At 68.7% G+C, this 10,186-nt stretch overlaps 1 protein-coding gene across 1 annotated transcript; it reads right to left on the bottom strand.

Moving 5' to 3' along the window:
• Positions 1–860: 860 nt before the first annotated feature.
• On the bottom strand, positions 861–4,235 carry CRABP2 (cellular retinoic acid binding protein 2). Its single transcript, XM_059832374.1, has 4 exons — positions 4,166–4,235; positions 1,714–1,892; positions 1,029–1,145; positions 861–911 (listed from the first exon to the last, which is right to left on the bottom strand). Exons 1-4 carry the CDS (start codon positions 4,233–4,235, stop codon positions 861–863), a joined length of 417 nt encoding a protein of 138 aa, XP_059688357.1.
• Between the last annotated feature and the right edge of the window lie 5,951 nt (positions 4,236–10,186).

Genomic DNA, 10,186 nt, shown 5'->3' with positions numbered 1-10,186 from the left:
CTCACCCCCCCCGGCCCTGGAGCTGATGCCGAGTCCCAAGCGTGAGTTTGTGCCCCAGCCCCACACCACCCTCCCTGCCCCACGGCTGCCCCACAGCTGCCCCCCGCCTTGCTTCCCATGCTGGGACGTGCCAACCCGGCCACCGCCTTCGCCCCCGGCCCCTTGCGCAAGGGCTGCGGTGCAGGATGGGTGCCAGCGGGGCCGGGAGGGGACAGGGACGCCGGGGGGGGGGTTGTAGGACATTTATTGAGAAGAGGAGGGAGGTGGTGGGGATGATCCTGGGGGGGGGGGTCAGACCCTGGGGGGGTTCGGACCCGGAGTTCAGGGTCCCCGGGTTGGGGTTGTTTGGTGTTTCCTTTCGCTATAATATTCACAAATAAATACTGGGGAGGGGGAGAGGGAGCGCAGCCCCGGGGCAGGGCGAGGGCCAGAGGGCTGCGTTCAAAAAAAAAAAATAAAAAAAAATCCAACTGAACCAAAAACAGTTAAACCCAACCCAAAGGCTCAGGGAGGCGGCTGCGTTACCCCCCGCCGCGCCCCCGGCGCCTTTCCAAAAACCGGGTGCTTTGTCTGCAGCAGAACGGGGCCAGAAAATGAGATTTTCCTGCCCCCGGAGAGACCCCGCGCCGCGGGGGGGGCTGAAAAAGCCGCATTCCCCCCCCCCCCCAAAAAAAAAAAAAGGGGGTTGCTCTGATGTACCCCCATGGGAAGATGCAACCCCCGCCCCATGGCTGTGGGGTGAGTGGAGGGGACCGGAGGGGACACAGGGCAGGTAACGGGGTCTGGGGGGGGGACACGCTGGCTGGGGAGGGGAGGGGGCCGCTGGCGTGGGTCAGCAGAGCGGGGTGGGGTGGGGGGCGTCACTCCCGGACGTAGACCCTGGTGCAGACGACGTCGTCGGCTGTCATCGTCTGCAAGGAGAAACAGGGTCACCCTCACGGCCATGGCCCCCACCCCACCCCACGGGAGTTTCCCAGCATGCACTGGGGCAGAGATGCCCCCCACCCCGGCACCCCCTCGGCCCTCACCAGGATGAGCTCCCCGTCGTTGGTCATCTCCCTGGACCAGCCCGTCTTGGGCCCTTCGCCCTTCAGCAGCCGCTGCTCACACACCATCTTGTTCTCGCTCTCCCACTTGGCCAAGCTCTGCAGAGGGGGGGGGAACACCCCGAGAACCCCCCTTGAACCCCCCGCCAGGCAGGACCATCCATCACCGCCCGCCGAGAGATGGATGGGGCCATTTGTCCCCCGGCTGTGACACTTGCCCGGGCTCATCTGTCACCTGGGGGCTGGCGGGGAGGGGGACAGCGGCGCCGGGGCAGGGGGGGGGCGCGCGGGGAGAGAGGGGGGCAGCCCTCCGCTCGCAGGGGCAAACACGCGGGCGCAAACACGTGCCACGTGCGAAACGTGCGCGCACAGTCACGGCGCGCCCAGCACACGTGCGCGCAGGCGGAGGTGAGCGCTCCCGCCCGCCCGATGCGCGTGCAAGCACCCGTCGGCATGCGTGCATGGCACAAGCACGCGCACACGTGCAGCTCTGGGCACGCACACACGTGCCCGCCGCAGAGGTGAGCGCTCCCGCCCTCACGCCACACGCACGAAGGCGCGGGCACAGCCGTGCGGCCGCGTGCACGCGTGAGCGAGCGCTTCAGCCCGCGGGTACGGGGTCAGGATCAGGCCCCCCCCCCCAGCGCAGGCGGGGCTCGCCCCCCACCTTGCAGGGCCGCCCATCCACCGTCTGCTCCTCGAACTCCTCCCCGATCCTGAAGCTGATCTCGGTGGTGCGGACGGTGGTCGAGGTCTTGATGTAGAAGGTTTCCCCGTCCTGCTTGATCTCCACCGCCGGCTTCGAGGCCGCCGCCACCGCGATCTTCCTCAACATCATGTTGACGCCTGGGGAAGGGGATGGAGGCGTCGAGCTCTTCCCCCCTCCCCGTGCCCCCCCCGGCGCGGGGAGCTGCCCCTTCCCCGTGGGGTGACCCGTAGCCGGGGAGGTTAAGTGCCTCCCGGGGCTGGATGTGGCCCCCTCTCCCTGGGAAGCTCCTGCAAAACCTGGGGACAGGGCAGGGGGGGAGCGAGGTGGGGGGGGACACGGCCCCGGCCCCCCCATTCAGCAGTGACACACCCCAAGGGGACCCCGAGCGCTGCAGGCGGCTCAGGGCAACTCACGGAGGGGAGGATGTATGAGCCCCCCCCCTGCCCTGGGCCACATCTGGGCCACATCTGGCTCTGGTTACCTGGCGGCGAGGGGGGGGCACGATGCCGGGGCCGGCTCCGGATGCGCCCGGGGGAAAGGATGAGGGTGACGGGGAGGGTGCGCGGGGGCGAGGGCTCACCCAGAGCGGGGTGACGGCGGGGACAAGCACCCGCTCCGAGCTCGGCCGGTGACCTGCGTGACCCCCCCGAGGGCTCCCCACGGTTGTGTGTGTGTGTGTGTCCCCAGGCCCCCCCCCCCCGCTAACCGCAGGGCAGCTGGGGCTTTGTCCCCGCTCCCGGGGGACGGTCATCCATCACGTCCCCAAGCCCCCGGCTGTCACCCGGGACAGCCCGACTCGCCAGGGAGCTGCTCTTTGGGGACATTGTTCCCGTGTCACCCTCCGGCAGCTGAAAGTGACCCTCCTGCGCCCCCAGAGAGGGTCCCCGCAGAAAGGGGACAGGGGCACAGGGGGGACACGGACAGTCCCAGCCCCACAGTGGGGACACAGGAGGGATGGGGGTGCTCGCAGGTGTATCCCCAGGAGGGACAGGGGACCTCCGGGACCCAAATCCTGCAGCAGGGACGGCCACGTCCCCGCAGGGTCCCCTCCACGGCCACGCCACGTCCCCGCGGCCGGACCCTCCAGAATGCCGCTGCTGCCCGGGGCGGTGGGGCCGGGGTCCCCAGAGCCACCCCCAGGTCCCTTTCCTCCCCCCCGAGGCCTGACACACGCCGGGGCGGGTGCCCGAAACCCGTCTGTGGGCAGACGCAGCCCCACACGTCCCCCACACGATGCTCACGGTGTGTGGGGCGGGCACGAGGAGAAACAGCCCCCAAAGGGAGCAAAAGAAGTGGGGTGGGGGGCATGATGCAGCCAGACTTGGGGGCTTGGGCTGATTGCCCCCCCCCCAGCCCCTCCACCCAGGGGGTTTGGAGGTATCGGCTTCCCCCAAAGTTGCTGAAAGGCCGGGGGGGGCCCGGGGGGGGGGCGAAGGGCAGGAGCCCCCCGCTCGCGCCGTGGGAAAGGAAGAGCGGCTCGCTGCGGGCTGGCAGATTTATTTTCCTGCTGAGGTTTCTCCGAGCCGGTTTCACCGGCGGGGCTGGCGGGGGGAGAGGGGGCGAAGGGGGGAGAGGGGAGTGAAATCCAAGAAAGTGATAATTATACTGAAATATTTGTTACGTATCCCCTAACCTGGAAAATATTCCGCTCCGGCAGCTCCCCGGCAGGCGAGGAGAGGGTCAGGCGGAGGGGAGTAGCAGGGAGGGGGGCTGGCTCTGGCTCTGCCCAAAGCCCCGGGGACCCCCACAGCCTGTGCCCCCCGCTTTCCCCCCCTGCCATGGGTCCTGGCCCCATAAGCCAGCTCCCCACCCCACAGCCCTGCTCGCCGCTGCGGCCGGGACACTGCAGGGTGGTGAGAGGCGGAGGGGACCCAAAATGAGCCCTGCGGGGATGGGGGGCACCCACGCAGCGAGGTCCCGGCTGGGCTGTGGTTTTGGGGACACCGGTTGCACCCAGGGGTCCGGGCCCCGGTGGGGCAGGTGAGCCCCGTTGGGTGCCCTGGGGGTGGCAGGCGCAGGGTGCTGGGGGGAGGAAGCCCTCGGTGCGAAGGGGACCCTGATGGTGACAGGGTCCTGGGGGGAGAGTTTGGAGGTGTCTGCACCTGGGGGGCCCACCACGGTGGGGAAACTGAGGCAGGCAGGAGGGGGACACGCAGGGGACACGTTGGACCCCTGGGGAGCTGGATACACTACCCCCCCCCCCCCCGTGCCTCAGTTTCCCCAGTGGGGAAGCAACACCGAGGGCTTTGTGATAAAGGGGGAGCGGGGTGGGGGTCCCCTCCGGCACACACGCTGCGGGTCCCCAGGCTGGAGGAGGGTTTTGGTGGGGAGATGGGGGGGCCCCCGCCACCCTCGGGGACTTGGGGGGGACGGGGACACCCCGGGGCAGGGTGCGGGGGCTCGCACTCACCCAGCGCCTTCAGCAGCTCCTCGAAGTTTTCCGAGCTCTTCATCTTCCAGTTCCCGGAGAAGTTGGGCATCGCGGCTACCGGGGGGGGGGGGGGGGGGGACACCGGCTCGGGGGCGGGGAACCGAGGGGGAACAGAGCGGCACCGACCCACCCGCCGCTCGCTCGGCACCGGCACCGGCCCCGCCGCTCTCCCGTCCCGTCCCGTCCCGTCCCGTCCCGCCCCGGCCGTTTTATTGCCGGGCTGGTCCCACCCCCTCCGCCCCCGGCCCCGGCCCCGCTGGGGGGGGGCTCCGCGCTCACCTGCGGGGCTTCGCACCGGGACCCCCCCCCCGCCCCGATCTGCCCTTGTGGGGGGGGGCGGAGTGGAGGCCCCCCCCCAGCTGCCTGCACCCCTCGAGTCTGCCTGCACCCCTCGAGTCTGCCTGCACCCCCCTGAACTACTCACACCCCCCCCCCCGAGCTACCTGCACCCCCCCAGTCTGCCCACCCCCCCCAAACTGCCTGCATCCCCCCGCAAATGGCCCCCACACCCCTAAGCTTCCTGTATCCCCCTAATCCGCCTGTACCCCCCTGAACCGCCTACATCCCCCCCCAAGCTGCCTGCACCCCCCAATCTGTCTGCACCCCCCGTGAACTGCCCACATCCCACCCTGAGCTGCCGGGACCCCGCTAATCTCCCTGCACCCCCCCCCCAGGCTGCCTGCACCCCCCTAATGTCCCTGCACCCCCCCCTGAGCTCCCTGCACCCCCCCAAAGCTGACTGCACCCCCCTAAATCTGCCTGCACCCCCCCTGAACTGCCCACATCCCCCCCAGAGCTGCCTGCACCCCCCAAGCTGCCTGCATCACCCCTGAGCTCCCTGCACCCCCCCAAAGCTGCCTGCACCCCTCTAATCTACCTGCACCCCCCTGAACCACCTGCAGCCCCCTAAACTGTCTGTACCCCCCGAATTGCCCACATCCACCCCCGAGAGCTGCCTGCCCCCCCCAAGTTGCCTGCATCCCCTTGAGCTCCCTGCACCCCCCAAAGCTGCCTGCACCCCCATAATCTACCTGCACCCCCCTGAACCACCTGCAGCCCCCTAAACTGTCTGTACCCCCCTGAACTGCCCACATCCCCCCCCCCGAGCTCCCTGCACCCCCCCAAAGCTGCCTGCACCCCCGTAATCTACCTGCACCCCCCTGAACCACCTGCACCCCCGTAAACTGTCTGTACCCCCCTGAACTGCCCACCCCCCCCCCCCGGAGCTGCCTGCACCCCCCAAGCTGCCTGCATCCCCTTGAGCTCCCTGCACCCCCTTGGAGCTGCCTGCACCCCCCTAAATCTACCTGCACCCCCCTGAACTGTCTGTACCCCCCCTGAACTGCCCACATTCCCCCCGGAGCTCCCTGCACCCCCCAAGCTGCCTGCATCCCCTTGAGCTCCCTGCACCCCCTTGGAGCTGCCTGCACCCCCCTAAATCTACCTGCACCCCCCTGAACTGTCTGTACCCCCCCTGAACTGCCCACATTCCCCCCGGAGCTCCCTGCACCCCCCAAGCTGCCTGCACCCCCCTGAACTGTCTGTACCCCCCCTGAACTGCCCCCCCCCCCCCCCGGAGCTGCCTGCACCCCCCAAGTTGCCTGCATCCCCTTGAGCTCCCTACACCCCCTTGGAGCTGCCTGCACCCCCCTAAATCTGCCTGCACCCCCCTAACGTACCTGCACCCCCCTAAACTGCCCACATCCCACCCCCAGAGCTGCCTGCACCCCCCAAGCTGCCTGCACCCCCCAAGCTGCCTGCATCCCCTTGAGCTCCCTGCACCCCCTTGGAGCTGCCTGCACCCCCTCAAATCTGCCTGCACCCCCCCAAGCTGCTCTGGGGACACCGAGCTGCCCAGCCCTGCGTCCACTCGCACGCCGGCGGCACAGCCGGGTGCTGGCTGGGCACCCATGGGTGCGCGCACGCCTGGAAGCACGCCAGGGGCACGCGTGTTTGCACACATGCCTGCGGACGCGCGCCGACGTTCGCACACGTGTGTGCGCGCAGCGTGCAGGTGCTCTTGCACGCACATACGTGTGCGCGGACAGAAGTACATATTCGTGCAATCCATCCTGCCATGCGTTACGCACACAAGCGCCTGTGTCTGCACACACACACGCGTGTGTGCACGTGTACGCGGGGCTGCGTCACGCCTCGGCGCGGGGAGCAGCCGGCAGCCCTCGCCGCGCTGCGTGAGGTTTGCTTTGGCCGCGGGCCTGGGGGAACGCAAGAAGATTAACTGCTAACGCTAGATTAAACCCCTGATGAATTGGGCCCGGGTAAAGTGTGATGAATTATTTTTTCGGGGGTTTCTCTCTGCGAACAGCCGGAGGAAGGTGCCGCGCGCGGGGCAGGTCGTGCCGCGGTGCCAGGCATCGCAGCCCCAGCCGAAACCCGATGGGTGAGCAAGAAATGGCGTTTCTGGTTCATCGGCAGCTCTGAAATGGAAGGAGAGGGATTTCTGCTCCGGTTTGGGGTGAAAAGGCCCCCCCAGAGCTGCCGTCAGCCCTCCTCCTCCCGGCCACATCCCCTCTCGCCCCCAAAATCTCCAGGCTGCGATGCTGGCGAGCCAAGTTCTGGCTTGCAGTGAGTCTCTAATCCCCCGAAGAACAGGATTTATAACAAAGAGCTGACATAACCTGACCTACAGCGACGCAGATGCTCGACGGGACGGGGACAGGGGATGGGGAACCCTCTGCAAACCGCAGCAGAGCCGGGGGGGCTCGGGGAGGGGGTGCAGGGGAAGGGTCACCCCAATGCCTTCATGCCAGGGGTGCAGGAGCTGTGTGCCACCCCGTCACGGAGACAAGGGAGGGAGCGATGCCGCGTGTTTGCTCCAAGTTTGGGGAAAGTGGGGGGGGGGAGGGAAAATGCCCCATTTGCAGGAGAAGTGGGTGGAGGGGGTTGGGGTGGGACCTGCCTGCACCCCCTCCCCAGCCCAGGGCACCCCCAACCCCACGGGGACCCCTCGTTCCGGCGGACCAGCGGCTCTGCCGAACTCCACGACCCAGCGGGGTTATGAACGCCGGTCGTGGCAGCCCCACATCTGGAAGGGATTCTGCCGGGAAGGGCGGATAAAGCCTTCGCACCCCACCCTCCTCTCCCTCCTTCCCGTCCCAGGAAAGCCCTGGGGTGGGCAGGCAAACACCGGCACCAAATAACCCCCCCCCACCCCGCGAGAGCCGGTGACCCCCGGGAAGGCTGCGGATTAATCGGGAAAAGCGGAGGCAGGCGAGGAGCCGCGGCCCCGTGCCCGGGCGGCAGCGGCTGGCTCAGCCTCTGGAAACAGCTGGCACCGGCCACGCCGCCTCCCCGCTCCCCCCGTTCCCCCCTGCTCCCCACTTCCCGGCAGGACAAGCGGCAAAAATCCTGGCAAACCACAGAAATCCTGAGCGCAGAGGCCGCTGTGGGCGCCCCCCCCCAGCCAAGGCACGGCTCAGCACCCCCGTGGGTCCCCCCCAAATGCTGTCCATACCCCGGAGCCCCTTTGGGGGGGACATGGCTGCTCGGGGACGTTGCCCCCCAGCCGGGGGAGCTCCCCCCTGCTCCCCGAGGTCCCCCAGCCCATGCCGGATGCGGGGAGGGGGTGACGTGCACCCACACCCCACAGGTTGCAAAGAAGCTGAGGCCGCTGGGGGCTCGTTTCTGCCTCCCCCCCCCCAATCTCTCACTGCACTGGGAGAACGGACGAGGGGCTCCAATGTGGGGGGCCGGGGTGGCGAAGCCCCCCCCGCCCCAGGGGCAGCAGCGGCGTGGGGCTGAGCGAGGGCAGGCCGCCTGTCGCCTCCGCCCCGCATCCCTGCAAATCCATCCCAGCTGGCGGGGTGCAGCCCCCCCGCCCCGGCCATGGCCACGGCCGCCGCGGAAATGAAACGCAGCTGGACGACGCGACCGTGCCCTGCCCCGGCCCAGCGGCCGCCGGGGACCCCGGCTGTGGGGCAGGAGGGAGCCCACGCGCCCCACGGCCTCCGCTGCGTCGCCGGCTGCCGCCTCGGTGGGATCCTGCCCCAGCCCCGGCCCCCGGCTCGTGGCCAAAGGGATCCCAGGGTGGGATGGAAGCGAAGCCCCTCCGACCCCGAGCCGCCGGCTGCATCCAGCATCTGCCGACAAGCCGGGGCCGGACGCCTGCTTCTCATTTCCAAAGACATAAAAAAAAAAAAAACTTTTAACGACCGGCCATTTATAACCCAGCTCGTAAACCCCCCCCTCGAATCGCTTCCAAACCCAGCCCAGACACAAAGGCCCCTGGCTTCTTCTCCGCGCTCTCACCTTCCTTCGGATTTCGGGGCTGTAACAGCTTTCCCACCCCCTCCCAGGGCGTAGGGACGGGCGAGCAAGGCAGGAGCGGGCGCACACACGTGCACGCAGGCGCTGGGAGGGGGAGAGCACTGCAAAGCTGCCCCCCCCCCCCAAATACCACCCCATAAGATGCTCAGGCATCCCCTCCCCAGCACGCTGCAGGGAGACCCAGATTTTTGTGTTTAAACCCCAAAGAAAAGGGGAATGGGCCCCCCCCAACTTTGGGAGGCTCAGGGTGGAGGGGGGGGGTTGCGGCCCCCCCAAAATTCCCCCTCAGCCGGGAGCCGAGCGCGACCGACACGTAAACACACCAAAAGGTTGGAAAATGTGACGAGCGGCGGGGGCTCGGGCCCGCCGCCTGCCCCCGCCCCGCGGGGCCGCATCCAGCCCAGCGCAGGCGGGAGGGATCCCCCACGGCAGCCGCTGGCTCAGCACCGGCACCGCTCCTGGCAGCCGGAGCCGCCGGTGACGAAGGAGGTGACGAGGAGGAGCCCCGTGCGCAGGGCTCGGCCATTTTGGCTGCCCCAGCCCCTCGGTGACGCCGGCAGCGGGGACCAGCCTGCTCCCCGGCACCCCATGGTTTAACCAGAAAAGGGGGTGAGGTGGGGGGGTCCCCACGAGCCCCGGGCAGGGGGGAAGGGGCCAGCTCGTACCTGACGTGAAGAGGAGGAGGAGGAGGGTCACCGGGAGGCAGATGTTGGCAGGCGATGGATGACGGCTGACAGCAGCCACCCGAGGGGCCCGCTCGGAGCCCGCAAACCCGGCGCTCGGCCGCGGGCCCCTCTCCACTCCCGGCGGGGCTGCCGGGGCTCCCCGTGGCCAGGCGGGAGCTGGCGGGGAGGAACGGCACCGGCTCGGCAGCGGGCGCTTGGCCAGGGTTTGAAATCGAAGCAGTTGCCCCCTGCTCCCCGCGGCCAAGCGGCAACCCCAGGGCCTGGGGCTCCTCTCCGTCCCGCACGGCACCGCCGGAAGGAAGGGCTTGTTAATCATTTCTTTTTAATTGGGATTTCGTACATAAAACATTTCAGCTCAAAGCAGCCCCCCCACAGGGCGGAGCGAGAATTCAGGGCACGTTCAGGGAACAACCACACCTCGGCGTGCGGAGGCATCGGCAAAGGACGCAGCGTCCCCGGGGCGGCACAGCACCGCACAGGCAGACGGGGTGACACTGGTCCCCCCCTCTCCGTGCCCGGGCTCGTCCTGGCCCCCGCACTGGCAGCAGCCCTTACGCAACGAGGAAAATGGCACCCAAATCATCGAGGGGAAGCAGCTCCGAAATCAGAGCGGGGACTTTCCGGCAAGATCTGCTTCCTGCCCGCTGGGCGCTGCCCGCTCCCACGCCCCCGCCACGGCCCGCAGCCCTTCGGCACTTCGTGTCCTTGTCAGAGGTAGTTTTGCAAGTTGGGAAGAACCGGGAGGGGAAGGAGCCCGCCCCGGGCACCGATTCCCCCGGTGACTGGGTCTGCGCTCGAGGTGAGCGCAGCCGGCAGAGCCCCAACACCGCACCTGGCCCCGCTGTCCCCCTCCGGCTTGGGGCCCGCCTTGTTATCGGCACCTCCGGCAGCACCGAGCTGTTCTGAGGGTGTGCAGGACCCCAGGGACCCCCCCGGGAAGGCAGAGGGTAGCCCCAGCACCCCCCCCCATGACCCTGGGGGAGGATGGAGCGAAACAGCAGCGGCCTAACAAGGCACGTCGGGGGCA

The sequence above is a fragment of the Gavia stellata genome, chromosome 33 (genome assembly GCF_030936135.1).
Source record: "Gavia stellata isolate bGavSte3 chromosome 33, bGavSte3.hap2, whole genome shotgun sequence".
Lineage (NCBI taxonomy): Eukaryota > Metazoa > Chordata > Aves > Gaviiformes > Gaviidae > Gavia > Gavia stellata.
This window is presented reverse-complemented; position numbering and strand designations above follow the sequence as displayed.